This window comes from Phyllostomus discolor, chromosome 4 (genome assembly GCF_004126475.2).
Source record: "Phyllostomus discolor isolate MPI-MPIP mPhyDis1 chromosome 4, mPhyDis1.pri.v3, whole genome shotgun sequence".
Taxonomy (NCBI): domain Eukaryota; kingdom Metazoa; phylum Chordata; class Mammalia; order Chiroptera; family Phyllostomidae; genus Phyllostomus; species Phyllostomus discolor.
The window spans coordinates 193,760,157-193,776,740 of NC_040906.2; the positions used below are offsets into that span (position 1 = coordinate 193,760,157).

Consider the following 16,584-nt stretch of genomic DNA (forward strand, 5'->3'; position numbering starts at 1 on the left):
GTAGTAACCACAGCTGGTATATTTCTTTCTAGATATTATATATACATATAATTTCTTTCTTCTCTATCCCTCTCTTCATGTATATAGATGAAATGAGAAAAAAATTATTCTGAGTGTGGATAGATAGTACACATAAACTACTGAAACTTTTTCAATTTTACATTATGTCATGGCCATTCTTCTTAAAAGCCTCATGTTTGTGCTTTTGTGGTGAACTGTGCATTCAAAATATTGATAGAAAGTACCAACATGTTCTCTGAATTCAAATAACTTTTTTCACAGAATAAATTGCTTAGAGAGTATAGTCAATAGTATTGAAATAATTATAATTTTATTGTTATTATTATTTCATTGTTTAAAAAGAGTGAGCTTCTTTCTTGGATGTAAACATTACTCAGTCATACAAGATTATTAGGCTAAAGAAGTGCATATGACTTTTTGGATGCAGTTCAGACATCTAAACGTGGTCAGCGTTGCCTCTCCACAGGGCGCACCTGGAAGCTAGTGCTGAGAAGTGGAACCGCTTGCTGATGTCCTTGGAAGAGCTGGTCAAATGGCTGAACATGAAGGATGAGGAGCTCCGGAAACAAATGCCTATCGGAGGGGATGTTCCCGCCTTACAGCTCCAGTATGACCATTGTAAAGTAAGTTGACCTCATATGGCGGGCAATTTCTCAAATTAAATTTGACTTTGGTGAAGTAAATACTTAAAATAAAATTCTAGGTAAATATAAGTTGAATGAATTAGCACAGATCCTGACCTACTCCCCCCCGCCCTTTTACACCTTGAAGCACTTATTTTGTATCTGTTGCTCCCATTCGTTTCCGATTAAGTTTTTTTTATTTAACTAAACTTTTAAAAACACATTTCAGATATTTAAAGCATAATTATGAAATTTATCTAATTTTCCAATAGATTTTAAGATATTAATATATTGGGAAAACTTTTTGACTGCAAGTTAATCTTAAATTTCCAAGTCACAGAGCCGTAAAGAATTACAAACTATCTTATTTATAATAGATGAAATTGAAAAAGTAAGGACTTGCAGTAGCAAGAAAATAGAATGAACTTAAGTCTTACAGCACATGGCAATAGTATTTAAGATCCTTTTATGTTTTCTTTTTCTGAACTTGGACCTTTTTCTTGAGTTACATTTTTATTCTGCTCAAATTTCTGTCTCTATGGAAATTTCTACTTCTGCTCTGATAAGCAGATGTGCTGAAATGTTATCAACTGACAGATTAATTCTTAGATCCCTGTACTATTTAATTTATTTGCCTTATTAACTTTTTATTTATTTAATATTCTACCACACAAATTTTCTCAAATATTACATATCAGCTTGTTTTATTATATACTTTTCCTCTTCACATGCATTGCATGTTCTAAGTCTGTACATTTTAATGTGACATTAGAATGCTGTTCCCATTTTAAAAAATGACAAACACTGACTTGTACATCTTTCAAAGGAAAGGGTCATCTATGCAATACACTGCTTTGATGCAAAATGATAAGACCTTGACATTTATTTTATTGCAAATCTTTGTGATGAGGTTATTCAAGGTACCAGTTGGGTGAACATTCTCTTTCTACTTAAAAACTGAGTTTGATAGAGATACAGCAGAAACACGAGGAAAAAGAAGATAACACTGATGTGATATACTGAATTAATAACAATGATAATATTTTAATGATTTATTTAAGAAAACTACATTTCTCCTTACCTTTTTTCCAACTTTCCCTCCTATTTGTTGTTCATACACCATTTTTGTGGATTCGGACAGCGGCGATGAAGTAGAAGAACGCGAGGCATTCCAACGGGAGTGCTCTGTAAAGGCATAAAGGCTGCTTGTGAGCATGCGCTACTAACTTTTATTAAAACCCGAACCCTGAAGTATGAGATGACTGTCCTAGTCTGGCCTGAGCAAGGAAAGTGCATATCAGGGTTTCTAGTAAGTCCTGGCTATTTTCCACCCACCCCGACCCCAGGCAAGGTCATGCACCCTGCTCTGTGCCGTTTCAGTCCCTCTTAGAGCACTGTGTGCGGTGTTCTCCTGCATCCTTTTAGGCCCAGGCATTTAGTTAATAACAATAACACCAGTAATGTCATTGATGATAATGTTGACTTACTCATTCAGTAAGGATTCACTGAGTGTCTAACATGCACTATACACTGTTAGGCAGTGGTGAATCAGCAGCACACAAAGTTCTTGCCTGATTCTGAGTAGTGAAAGACAGACAATGGACAAGTGATGAGTATGTAATATGTCCCGTGGTAATAAGTGACATGAAAAAAAAATCAAGGTCAAATAGAGAGCAGCAGAGATGCAATTTTATGTGGGGAAGTTCAGGGAAGTGTCATAAATGGGCGATTTTTGAATAGAGACCTGCAGTAGGTGGGGCGGTAAGCAGTGCTACTCTGTGGAGGAAGACACCTTCAGGAAAAGGGGACAGGAAGACCCAGGCCATAAGGCTGTGACGTGCTGGGCATGTCTGAGGAATAGCATAGATACGTGTGTGGTTGAAGTGTTCAGACGGAGAGTGGGGTAGGAGATGAAGTCGGGTGAGGGAGGGGAAGAGTGTTCAGATCACATGCGTCCTTGAAAGTCTTTGTAAGGACTTTGGCTTTTACTCTCAGTAAGATGGGAAGCCCAGGGGGTTTCCATACTTTTAGTGCTGTGATCTGTTTACATTGTGTAATGATTACTAGTTAAGTGTCAAATAGAATATAGAGGAATTCAGGAATGTATTCAGTAATGCAGGTAGGGGTAGGGGTGGGGGTGACTTGGATAAGGGTGTGGCAGTGGAAATAGAAGTAACTGGCTCCTGAATATATTTTGAAAGAATGCCGTTCAGAGAACTGGGAAAAGTGCTGGGTGCGCTATCTGAAGAGGGAGTTCAAGAGTGTGTTTTGTTTGTTTGTTTGACATTTTGAAGTTTAAAATGCTTATTGGGTGATTGAAGATATAGGTCTAAAGTTGGGGGAAAGGCCAGGACTAGATTAAAACATTAGAGTATATATTGGTGGTGGAATTGGGTAAGGTCACTTAGGAAGGCAGGAATTCCCACACATGAGCCCTGGCCCCCCTGGCTTTAGAGGTTGCGGGGATGAGACTGAGAAGGCAGAGCCAGCGTGGTAGGAGGACTAAGAGAGGATGGAGTCCAGGGGCCCCAGGAAAGAGCTTCACGAGGGAGGGTGTAATCATGCGGATCAAATATTGCTGAGAGGCTGAATAAGGCAAGGTCAGAAAATCGACCATCTAAAGAGACAGTCATTTCAGTGCTGTGGTAAAGCTGGAAGCGTAATCGGAGTAGATTCAAGAAAGAATATGAGTGGAAACATAGAGAACTCTTTCAAGGATTTCTACAGTCAAGATAACAGAAGTGAGGCTGGAGCTGGCGGGACTATGGGAGGTGGAGTACAGTGGTCCTGCCTTACCCATGGGGGATGCATTCCAAGACCCCCCTTGGGTACTCGAGACCATGAATAGTACCAAACCCTGCATGTACTATGGTTTTTCCTATGCATACATACTTGTAATTAAATGTAATTTATAAATTAGGCACAGGAAGAGATTAACAATAACTATTAATAAAATAGAACAATTATGACCATAACAAAAGTTATGTGAATATGGCCTCTGTCTCTCTTAAAATGTCTTACTATACTGTTTTCAACCATTTCTTCTTTTTTCTTTTTTGATGATGTGAGATAATAAAAGGCCTTATTAAGTTGAGAACTTTCACCTTTTTTTTATATACTTGTAAAAGCACTTTCGGCTCCTCTTTGGCATATTAGAGTTGCCAGCAGTGCTCCTCGTGTGCTTTGGGGCCCTTATTAAGTGGAATGAGAGTGCTTGAGCACAGACCCTGTGCTGCTGTGCCTGTCGACCTCGTCACTGAGATGGTCACTATGTGGCTAGCAAGCATGTTGCATGTACCGTGTAAAAACACCAAAGTGATGATTCACATCCTGAGAAGAGCTGAGGGGGACTGTACGAGATTTCATCACACAGAATGCCATGTGATTGAAAACTTACGAATTGTTTATTTCCGAAATTTCCCATTTCATATTTTCAAGCTGCAGTTGACCGCAGGTCACCTCACCCGTGGGACGTGAAACCACGGGCAAGGGAGGACTACCATGGTGATTTATAAAGCCGGGGGCTGGTTGAACGTGCTTCCGTGCTGACAGGGATGATCCTGCAAAGTGGAAAGAGTCCGTGACGCAGGAGGGCGGGCACTGACTAGGAAGAGGGGCGGGTGGACCCAGTGTACAAGTGGAGCTATTGGTTTTAAGTAGAAGGGCAAAGGGTTTATCCATTTTAACAGGCAGCTCTCTGAATTACTTTATTTTTAACCACACAGTTCGATTTAAGGGAGTCAAATTAATTTGACAATCTTGCAAAGCTAACTTAGAACATCTAGAGATTATAAGATGCATATTTTTAATGGGACAAAGACATTTAACACTGATTTGTTGATTATTCCAGGAAATATAATGACATAAATACAAGTCTCGGATATCATTGTATACAAGTCTTTAAAGATCAATTTAAAAAGCAGTACGTCCTTTTACTTGTGGACAAGAAAAATACACTTCCACCAGAAGCACCTGAAAACTACCTGTGCTGATGTTGCATGAATAAACACTGAAGTTTCACATTAAAATTTCCAGGGACAGCATTATACTCGGAGTAGAAAACACCTTGGGTGGATGTGGGTTACTGCAAGCTGGAGAACCATTAAGAGACTCAAAAGTTGTTTCCAGGGGTGTAAACTCTCTATGAAAGAATTATGTGAAAAATTTGAATAAAATAATTACAAGTAGACATCAGACCAACCTCAGCAGTCTATATACTAAAGTTGGCCAGTATTTTGGGGCCCTTTCTCATGTGGGTAGTGGTGTATTATCCTCTCTTCAGAGGCACCGTATGTTGGACCTTTCTATACAAAGGTCCTGAACTTAGCACATGACCTTAGATGGACCCAGTTTCACCTCCCACCTGTTCTACTCACTAGCTCTATGATCCGGGCTTTGGGGGCATACTGTCCAGTCTCTTCAGTCCTGTTCTGGCCATCAGTATATAAACCACTTAGCACAGTGGGTGCGCATAAGCATTAGCTGTTGGAGTTTTTAAACTAGGGCTTATATTTTGTAGTATTTTAAAAAAATTAGTGGTTCCATGTTTACATTTTGTATTTTATCATGGGTTTATTATGTTTGGGCACTATAAATTTTGGTCTCATAACTTGACATTGATTATTTTAGCCCGTTGGAAGCTTAAATGATAACTTAGACTACTCAGGAAATGGGATAAAGTCATTGAAACAACAATGTATTTGAGAATTTATGTAGGATATTATGTAAGAGCCTAGACTGGGAGATGATTTATTTCTTGTTCTTAATAAAACAGCTTATGCCAAGCCCATAAGGCATGCAGTGCCTTTAGTTAGCTTATCAGAGGCGAACAAACAAATTATAAATGTTTAACCATTAATCTAATTACCTTTAAAGGCAATATCTGAATGTTACCATAAGTAAGGAACACAATGAATACACATTATCTTACATTTGAGTTTGCATGACTTCCTCCTGGGTCCAGGCTTCTTTCCCCACCCCAGACAACTGTGGTACAAGACTCTGGTGTCTCATATTAATGTGGGCAGTCACACTGGGTACATAGGGATTGGTTTATGGGAACCCGTATATTCTCATCTCTTCTGTTTCCCACGTATATATCTGCAGTCCAGTCCTTCCTATGTGCGTCAGCGATTTGATGACACTTTTTCATAACTGTTCTTTGATAATGGCAGTGCCAATTACTTCATCACTCACCCATCCAGCCAGCTGTCCATTCATCTGTCCCCCCATCCACCCACCAACACTCTTCACTGAATGCTTATAGGTTGACTTTGATGCTGAAATATACCAAGGGCGATAGGGCACAGCCTATGCACTTCAGTGACATATTTTAGTAATTCCTGTACCTAAGTGCTCCGTGCTTGTGGCTGCATCCAGAAGGAACATTAGCCATTTAACTGTTTAGGTGATGGCTCCAAGACTTCTGTTTAGGATGATACTGTAAGGCATGCCTTACAGCATCTCACCTGCTCAAACATCTAGCAATTATAAATAAAGTATTTTAAAAAACCAGAAAACCAGCTATGGAAAAATTGGGCTCCAGGAGAGGATGTACATTCTCTAGACCAGAAACAAAGCAGAAAAGCCAAGTAGTCAGTAGGGTTGATGCTGCCGAGCCCTGTAGCCATCCTGGGTCTGGAGTGATGAGGGAGCAGAAAGCCCGCTAGCGGCGTGTCTGCCCACAGTCTCTTACACATTGAAACGAGTGACTCATTTCTTCCTGTAATGTAAGTATCTTAGGAACTGATATTATTATGAAACATTAAATGCCTATATTTTCTGGGTTGTTTTAATTAGTGACTCAGAACATTATAGGTTTTTAACAACTGTAATAAATACTTTGTTTAAAATTTAATGGCATGTGCACATAGGCAGGCCCATTAAATACTAATAGTAAGTCAAAAGGCCCCGGCAGTAGAGTGCCTGGCATGGGGCCTGGCACACAGGACATGCTCAGTAAGCAGTGACTGGCACTTCCTTCCGTAATGGCTGAGAATTGGTCACGATAGTTGGGATCATTTTTGTTTTGTTTAAAACTGTCTAGCCTGTACAAGTTACCTTAATTAAATAAAAGCATATTAATTACTGTTATTTACCATCTAGTATAGCCCAGCAGAAGTAGCTTCCCATGGCTACCTAGTATTAACCTGTTAAGTTAGGAGTCACCTTCCAATATTTATAAATATCGCAATCATTTTTCTCATGTAGGTACATATTTAATTCCCTCAAATGTTCAAAATAAATGACTACTTTAAAATATATAATTTTAATGACTATTTTTGAATAAATGGGTGGTTGAGATCTGCCATATAGTGACTTAAATTTTTAGTATCATTTTAATAAAGTTTTATAGGGAATGAGGTCACTTACGTGCACCTTTACTTTTGGAGTATAAGATAATATTAATCAGCAATCACTTGCAAAGTGTGTAGCGTTCATTTGTAATGTTATAGATTTACTGTAGCCAAATACTTCATGATTGGATAAAATTGCCGATGCAGGTTTTGCTATTCAACTTTCACTTCATTTTCATAACAGTGTAAATACTAAGTTATGTGAGGACAGTTATCAGAGACCTAACACCATCTCTCCAACAGAAGGAATGTTTGATTTTAGAGAAAGAAATCATCTGGAACAATCCAAGGTGTATGATTCAGGTAAAATTTCTTGTAGGTTTGTCCATTCCCTCAGGGCTACTCTGTCCTTTGCTTAATCCAGATATAATTCTTATATTCAAATCTCAGTATCTGAGTCAGGACATTAGGCTCTTAAACTGAGTTGCCAAGATACATCAGCAAACTTCTTAAAATAACAAATTTGAACGTCATCTTTAAAGCATCAACACCCCACCATAAAATTTAGTGTGTGTGTATGTTTTTGTGTGAGTGTTTCCCCTGGTAAAGCAATCTGAGATTCCACCCGCACCGCAGCCCCCGCCCCCGGCCCCCCGCCCCCCCGCCCTGTGCTGCAGACCTGTAATTTCAAGGTCTAGCTGTTCTATGAGGCTAGCTAAGGTGGGAAATTGGCCTTTTGCTAGAATTGCTTAAAATTAATTTCCAAGTTCCCCTCCTACTTTGCTACCTATGTTGACTGCCTTCTTATCAAATATCGAATGCACAGCACCACACAGTCTGTTAGGAAACAGAAGCAGCAGCTCATCCCACTTAGGCATGTGTGGTCCAGCTTGTTGCCTAAACCTGGCAGGTACAACTGGAACCCCACCTCAGAGGGTTTATCCAAGTTTAGAGGGAGAATCAAGGCAGCCTGATAGCTTTCTCTCTCTGGTGGGGAAATGAACAGTGGGCCACGAGTGTCGTCAAGAAATAGGGTCTGTAAAACCAAGCAATACAGTCCGCCCCTTGATTCAGCCCATTCCTAGGGAACTGCCTCTGGACCAGCTGAGTCCAGAGACAATTTCATTTATCTAACAGTTTCTTTCTTTGTTCAGGAAGTATGTTTGCCACATACTTCTCTGGGTACTGGGCGTGCATCAGTTTTTGCTGTCGCGGGTGTCACCCTCTAGCAGCAGAGACCTGAGAAGCTTGAAAAGGAGTCAGGACAGTAGATAGCACAGCCCTGTGTGGTGAGCACGAATGGAAGCCGGGGAGGCACAGATCATCCATGAGTATTTGTACTTGGCAAGGTTGGGTAGTGCTCCATAAAGCAAGCTGCCTCTGGGCTAGAAGAGACCGTGGAATAAGAATGCACTACACATTTTTACTAAAGCTTCTGGCAGGAAAATGCTCCAAACTAGCCATGGTATGCCTTGAAGTATACAATCGCGTGAGGGGGCAGTTCACCTCCCGTTCTGATTACGCATTGAATAAGACTGGACGAGAAAGGGAATGCAAGTTCAGCACCTAATACCGTACTTTATAGCAGTGAATGAGGAACACATTTGCTGGGTAAAGATACACATTTGCGTGCGCATGTATTTTTAAAAATATAGGAAAGGATGCTGTATCTCTCTGAGAAGCTGGAGAATTCCTATCTTAGTTTCAGCATTCATACTTAGCATTCTGATTGAGGCATCATTTTTTATGTCAATGGGATGGAACCAGAATCAATTTTATATATTAAATTTTCATTTAGGGATGTTAACCGGAACTTCTAAGCACTAGGAAGAAGATTTTTTGTTTAAATTGCATCTGCATACCAATGAAAATAAGCCTGTTTCCTTTCCCCCTTTTCATGTGGTTTTATTAGTGCTATCAAATTTAATGACTCTTCTGCCCTTCTTTGCCGTCGTATTATAATGACTTCAGATCCCTATATGCTGATTTAGCTTTGAAACCAAGTTGGTGAAAAAAAAAAAAAACAAATTACATTCCAACAGATCCTCCTTATGTTGGTATCATTTATTTTTCTCTGTATTCCTCCATAAGCAGTGCTTTTTTGAAATCAAAAGCAAAGGAAGCCTGTGTACCAGCAGTATTTCTGTTTGCTATAGGACAGATGCCTTATGTCTGGGGCCAGCTTCCTGGGCGTGTCCCACGCCGTCAGGACCGCACTGGGCTTTGCTCTGGAGGGCCCCGAACTTGGTTTACTGCCCTGCTGCCGCCCCCTAGAAATGCTGAGCACTGTTGGACAGGGGGCCCTGGCTTTCACTTTGCACTGGGCTCTGCACACTGCATAGCCAGACTTGCTCACATCGAGAGGGAAAACATTAACGTACACTCATGTTTTGGCATACGTAAAGCAACACTTTTACAATAACGAAAGCCTCTTAAAACTTACTTTAAGTACCTTCTTTCCCCTCAAGTAAGTCAACCATTCTGAGCCCCCATACTCCCTTCCATGCCCCTCATCGTGGCTGGAGATGTGTGTTTGTTGGTGTTGGCTGGGTTGGGATTAGTGGCTGCCTTTCAGCCCTCCCTTTGCTGGTGACTCACTGGCTGCTCTTCTGTTCTGCCTCTCGGCTTAACTGTTAGGTCACTGGTGTGTTCCTGATTTCCTTCTCACCCCACTGGTAGCTCCTCCTCAGTCTCCTCTGCAGATTCTTCCTTTTCCCTCAAGCTCCTAAACTTGGGGTGCACCAGGGGTCAGGCCATGTCAGCTTCTCTGTTTCTATTCCTTCCTGAACTCCTCTGGTCTCCTGGTTTCACAAGCCATCTTTGTGCCAACCACTCCCCAATTTACATCTGCTTACAGGTCAGCTCTCATTGGGATTCTAGTATACATCTCCAGCTTAATATATTCATACTGAATTCCTGAACTCGCCTCCTCAAATTTCTACTCAGTATTCCCCATTTCAATTGGTAGAATTCTATTCCAGTTGTTAGGTAAAAAAACAGTAATTTCTTCAATATTGTCTTTCTCTCATATTGTTTGTTGGGAAGTCTTGTTGGTTTTATGTTCAAAATATAGAATCTGAATCTGACTACCTGTAACAATTTATAGCTACAATCACCAGTGTGTGTTTCATGTTAGCACAGCAGCCAGTGTAGTCCCATTCAAATAAGTCAGAAGTTTTTAGTGGCTGTCTGTCTAACTCAGAATAAAAGTTGCAGTCCTCAGAATGGTTTTTAAGAAACTTTATGATCAGACCTACCTCCTCTTCACACCTTGCTCACCTCATTTTTACTGTTTTTGCTCTCACAACCAGGTGTAAGCCAATCTGGCCTCTTGGTGTGCCTTCAGCCACCGCTCCATGCTACCCACCATGCCTAGAATTCTCTCTCCCTGACAGCCACGTGGTTACCTCCACTGTTTCCAAATGTTTGCCAGATGGCATCTTCCCAATGAAGCCTACACACACGTCTCTATTTGGATTGTAACCTCCTTCCCAGCATTCCTACTCTCTCTTACCCTATTCTGTTTTTTTTCGGTGGCATTTATCATTTTCAGGTATAACTACTTTTTATTTTCTGTTGTCTCTTTGTCTGTGTTTGGCACTCAAGATGCCCAAGAGATAGTTGTTGAATGTTGAATGAATGAAATATACCCGAAGATAACACGTCCTTTGGTGTGAGTGTTCTTTCTTATCTCTCTCCAATCCCTTTTTCCTTATTCATGTTTGGGAGTATATTACATTTTGATAATAATTCTACTCTAAATAGCATAATCTTTAATAAAGGGAATAGCCGGCAAAAAGTAAGCAACGATCTTTTCTCAAGAGCTAGACATAGTTTCAATTACATGACATACTTGAAATTGTAAGAAAATTAGTGAATACCATTATACTTTATGCTTTAATATTGTAGTCAGCTAAGAGGTTATCTTTTGCCTGTCTTAATACTGCCTAAGCTATTCAAAACAAGAGTTAGAAAGATTTTCATAGGAGAGAGAAAGAACTGGCAAGCATTTGATTGTTGAGATAGTATTTAAAATATAGCTTATTACTTTATCCTTTTGTGCTGAATACCGCCAGGCTGTCCCAGTGTTTGTGCGTTTCTCTCATGTAGAAATTTGACACTGAAAATTTGAAGATTTATGATTCTTAGCAAACCCAGGGAGCTCCTTAAACACATGGATTCTCTCATTCAGCAACTGTGTTGTCACATACTACAATTTATAAATAAACCTAGCTTCAGAGATATTATTGAAATAAAGCATATGGAAAAGTATTATGATTGTTGTAGATAATAAAACTTTGCTTCTAAAATTACTTGCAGTTTTAAATAACTGCTCTTTAAATGTCATAATTTGTTCAATAATTTCAAAGATAAATGAACTTGATTCTATTTGACATTCTTTTCTTAAAAGTATAATTTTTAATTATGAAAATAATAACGTATCATAGTTTTTATGAAATAAAAAATGGTCATAGTTTCATGACTAACACAAGCATTTTCATTTTGCATCATTTCCTTTTTGCGTATTCACCTTTCAAACAGTTTTTATAGAGTCCGTAGGTTTTGATCCTGTCTTCGCCACGTGGATGGATGCCGTGCCTGTTCGTGCTGCTATGTAGTCATTACTACAATAATTTTTCAAGGTTACATAATGGTCCCTAGTGTAGCCATGCCTTAGTGAACCTAAATATTTTCCAGGTGTTGGGTATTTAAGTTGATTTAAATTTTTATTAATCATAAATAATGTTATAATGAAAAGTTTTGTGTTTGTAGCCTTTTTTTGGATTATTTTTTTAGGACATATTCCCAGTGGTAAAATCCTTGTTTCACATAATATGCACATAGTAATGACTCTTGATAGAGTGCCAACCTCCTTTCCCAAATGATTGAACCAATTTTCTGCCTCCAGCAACATATGAAAGTGAAGTTTCACTGCAATTCTTGCCTGTGATTTCTCATTTTTGTCCCTCTTGCTGGTGAATGTTTTTTTTTTTTTCATGAAAATGCTTGTATTTTATGTCAGTATGGGAATCTGGAGAGAGGTTTAGGATGTCAGATGTCCGACTCAAGCTTCTCTCCCACAGAGAAGGAAGAGGCGAACTGATTGGATGCTTTGATTTAATTGCACATAGAAGGGCAGGGAAAAGTGGTCCGTTGTTTGTTAAACTGATCAGTTGAAGAAATTTGGTATTGCTATCAAATTAGTGTGTGTAATGCAATCTGGCTAACCATTTTTACCTCCAAAGAGGTTTGCAGTACTATTTTATTCTGGTACAGATTGGTTCACAAAAAGACACAACATTTATTTGTTTTCTCTCTAAAAATGGAAAGTGACATAGGCTTGCACCTCAGGTTTATGCTTAACAAACATTTTGGCTTAATCTCAGAGGATCACTTAATTCCATTTTTCTCATAAGGAAATAATTTCTCCCTTAGAAGAGGTAAATTCAGTTGTTCCTGCTAATAGAGAGTTGTGTACTGATATTGGTTCTCCAAACTGGAGATAACACAGCTAGAACTGATTCCTCCATGCATAACTGCACGGAGGCTGAGGAGAGAAATTCAGTTTTGAAGGACAACGGTAAGACATGAGATTAGCGTGTTGTAACAGTAGCACTGAGTAGTTTCAGAATGTGTTTATAGTCACTGCCTCACCTGTGCAGTTAGGTAGAATGAGAGATTTGTTAGCAACACGCAGGGAGGTTGTGGCACAAACCCAAGGACTCACATGGGTGAGTGTGTCCTACATGGTACCTGCTGGGCTGTGGCACATGGATTTGGTTGCAAATTTCTATATGATTTTACAACACTACAAAAAGTTATTTTAAATGTCTCCTTATTCTTTCATACACACATACACCGAGTTTCCATTCTAACTTCTGGAGCATAGCATAGATATGGGTCTTCAGAGAGTAGTTCATGCTGTGTGATGTAGAAGTCAGGTGTGCGGAGAGGCCGGGACAGGCACGTGTGGTGAGTGCCCCAGCAAAGCAGACGCCAAGAGTGGGAGAGACATACAGGGGGGAGGGCTGGCTCTGCAGGGGAGCCAGGTGACGTTTCTGCCTTGGGGAGGTGGCATTGGAACTGGGTTTGTAGAGGTCGGGAAGGATGACCCTAGCGGATCTCTTTGACTTTGACCGGGGACTTTGTCAGTGACATTACTGAGAAAGACCACAGACATTGTGGCCTAAGAAATGACTGTTTCTATAAAGAGCTGTAAGGAGATGAATTCTCTGCTCTCTCCTTGGAGTTATTTCATACTGATGTCCTCCACAGAGCAGCTCTTATGAGCTACTCCCATTTTTCCTTCTTCAAACCCCCCTTTTTCTTTTTTTTTTTAAGTTTTTTAAAAAATATTTTATTTATTTATTTTTAGAGAGGGAAGGGAGGGAGATAGAGAGAGAGAAACATCAATGTGCGGTTGCTGGGGGTTATGGCCTGCAACCCAGGCATGTGCCCTGACTGGGAATCAAACCTGGGACACCTTGGTTCCCAGCCCACGCTCAATCCACTGAGCTATGCCAGCCAGGGCCAAACCCCCCTTTTTCTTTCATTTTTTTGTTGTTTTTGTTTTTGTTTTTTAAAATTATTTTATTGTTGTTCAATTACAGTTGTCTGTGTTTGCCCCCCATCACTCCCCCGCTACCCCAGCCAAACCCACCTCCCTCCCTTGGTTTTGTCCATGTGTCCTTTACAGTTGTCCCTGAAAACCCTTCCTTCCTTCCTTCCTTCCCCTCATTACCCACTCCCATCTCTCCTCTGGTTACTGTCAGGTTGTTCTTAATTTCAGTGTCTCTGGTTCCATTTTGCTTGCTTGTTTGTTTTGTTGATTAGGTTCCAGTTAGAGGTGAGATCATATGGTATTTGTCACTCACTGCCTGGTTTATTTCACTTAGTCTAACGCTGTCCAGTTCCATCCAGATTCCCCTTTTCTCTTTCAAGTCAGTTTACTCATTTCTTCATCCAGCCACCCAACAGGTATAGGTATTCAGTGTTGCAATCTAAATACGTAATGAGGCGGAGCCAGCCATTGCAGATTTGACGCAAAAGCTTTCTGCATTGTGAAGACCACGAGGCAGACACAGCTGGGCGTGTTACAGGAGTGGAAGTAAAGACTTGGCGGCCAGAGATCAGAGTGTGCTAGCAGTGGAGGAGGGAGAGAGCAAGGGAGGTCCAGATCTGTCCAGTAGTTTAGAATTTGTTTTAAGTGCACCAGGACACCATTTAGACCAGAGAGCAAAATGATCTGATTTATGTACGATTTTAATATTATCTAGAAAATGTGAAGGCAAGTGTACCCCAGTGAATTTTGGCACTTGATATACAGACAGTTTCCGTGATGGCTTTAGATTAAAGAAAGAAGGGGAGACGGTTGTAATGGGAAAGAGAGGGGGTGGCCCCAGGTTTAGCACACACCTGTACATCTTCTTCTCCCCTTGTCTCTGTCCAGTATGACAGGTCACCAGTTTGGGACAGAAGAGGCTGGCCCTGATTCCTCTCCTTCCTGCAGGGTGTTGCTGAGCCTGCTTTCATATTAAGAGACTTGCAGGGTCCTGTGCTGACAGGAATAACTGGTAACATCATGGCCATTTGCTGAGCGGATGCCATGGTCATGGTGAAAGTAAAGAATAGCTGATTGACCTGTGAGACTTGTTGACTTAAGCTCTGCCCATCACTTCCTTTTACCTCCTTATCCCCTGCTCTTCCCACTGATTCGTAACAGGCTACTACAGGAGGATCCTTGAGAATCTTTCTGGGCACTTAGAGTTGAGTAAGGAGTGATTTTCTCTGCTCTCTGGCAAGGGAGAGGAGCACCAGCTGCTACCAAAATGCCCGCTGACTTTGAAACGGGCAGAGAAGTGGCAGTAAAGGTGAGATCCACTAAAGGCTGGGCTCACAGACATCACTGTGAAGGAACACTGTGATTTTAGTAGTTGAAGTCTGGTGTTTGAATCGGGTCTTCATTAAGCTGACATTCCAAGGATTCATTTGGTTTAAGTGAGCATGCAGATGATAGGAGAACAATGAGACACTTGATTACTGCACCCATTTATTCTGTTTATTTGAATTCCTTTTACCCAAATTACCTTTAATCTAATTCCAGTTTCTTTTTTGTACACAATTGATGTACTTTTGAGCAGGTGTCTGGCAACCTCCTCTCCAGCTCCCTCCTGCCCCTGTGTGTTTCCCTAGGGCCCTATTTATACCTGTCTCGGAGGTTTGTGGTTCTCCCAACGTCCTCATCAGCATTATTCTCCCCTCTTTAGACTAGTATAAATTCCTCAAGAGTTGGGGTCATGGCTTAGTAAATGCCGTTTTCTCCCGTGCCCGGCATATTTCCTTATAGATTGTGTGACTGTAATATTTGTTTTGACCTTTTTATTTTGCTGGAATTTTTGGTTGGAAAAATGCCAATATACCCTCATGCCACCTTTGCATGGGAGAGAAGTTGAACATTTTGTTATGGCCATGATTATGCTGGTCTCCATTTATTATTCTTGACTCTTGAGATATCTGAGGCTGTATATTCCCTTACATTAATGACCTTAGAACATACAGCCTTGAAAATAGAGTTTCAATTTTATTTTTTGACATTGTTGCATTTCTTTTTCCTTGTTAAGCCGATTCTCTCTACTGCCTAGAATGGAGGATGCGTAAGCTTTGTGACAGGTGGCCACACGGAGCACTCTTTTAGGTGTGTGGCCAAGGGTGCGTCAGCAAGGAAGCCAGATGTCTGCAGTGTGGAGGTCTTTGTCCTAATACCACTGTCTCTGGGATGCCTTCGTGACCACTTGCATTAAATGTAACTAACCCCCACGCCTGCCCTGGCCCTCGGTTTGCCCCTTAGCCTGTGTGGTAGATCGCTGTAGCCCATGCTACAGCCATGCTTCTCGGTATCCAGCCCCTTTGCACGGGATCCTTCTTGCTCTTCCCCGCAGCAAGAAAGTCAGCACATTTCTCCAGTCTCTTGAACCTGGGCTGGCCTCATGACTCGCTTTAAATAGCGGGACGCGGTGGGAGTGCTGTGCAGATGCTAGAACTGCACTGATTTGCACGGCGACCCTCAGCCCCATGTGACCGTTTATACTTAGAATTAAATCAATTCCAATTCGATGAGATTTAAAATTTAGTTTCTCATTTGCACTGGCCCTATTTCAAGTTCAAAATTGTCCCAAGCAACCAGTGGTTACAGTATTGCCCAGCACAGCTTTGAAACATTTCTATCATTGTAGAAAGTGTTAGTGGGCAGAGCTGTCCTACCGCCTGTGCCTTAAGAGATCTTGTGGCTGTCGCTCTGCCGTTTGGGATGAACACTCATCATGGCGCTTTGAAGAAGCCCAGTCCGGCCGACTGGGCAGTTTGACACCATGAGGAGGGAAACCGAGGTGCTCCAGCCTCTCCCCAGCAGTCATTTCCAGACCTGGGAGTGAGGCCGCCTTGGACTTCCAACCCCATTCAAGCCTCAGGCGACGGCTGCCTCGGGGGTGATCTCTGGTGGCACCAGCTGTCCTGCTGGCCAAGTTGCCAACCCACAGAATTGTGAAAAATAACTCATCATTGTCCCAAACCAGTAATTTTAGGTGGGTTTGATACACAGTGATGATAGTGGCTATAACCTTCAATCTAATCACTGCAATAGTTTT

The 16,584-nt window shown here is 41.0% G+C and overlaps 1 protein-coding gene across 7 annotated transcripts in view; it reads left to right on the forward strand.

The window, feature by feature from the left end:
- Window positions 1–16,584, forward strand: part of UTRN (utrophin) — a 504,099-nt gene that overhangs the window by 365,010 nt on the left and 122,505 nt on the right. For all 7 annotated transcript variants that reach the window (XM_028510941.2, XM_036024842.1, XM_036024843.1 and 4 more), the window contains one exon: window positions 488–644. In XM_028510941.2, coding sequence (XP_028366742.1) covers window positions 488–644 — 157 coding nt within the window. The remainder of the gene's footprint in view (window positions 1–487; window positions 645–16,584) is intronic.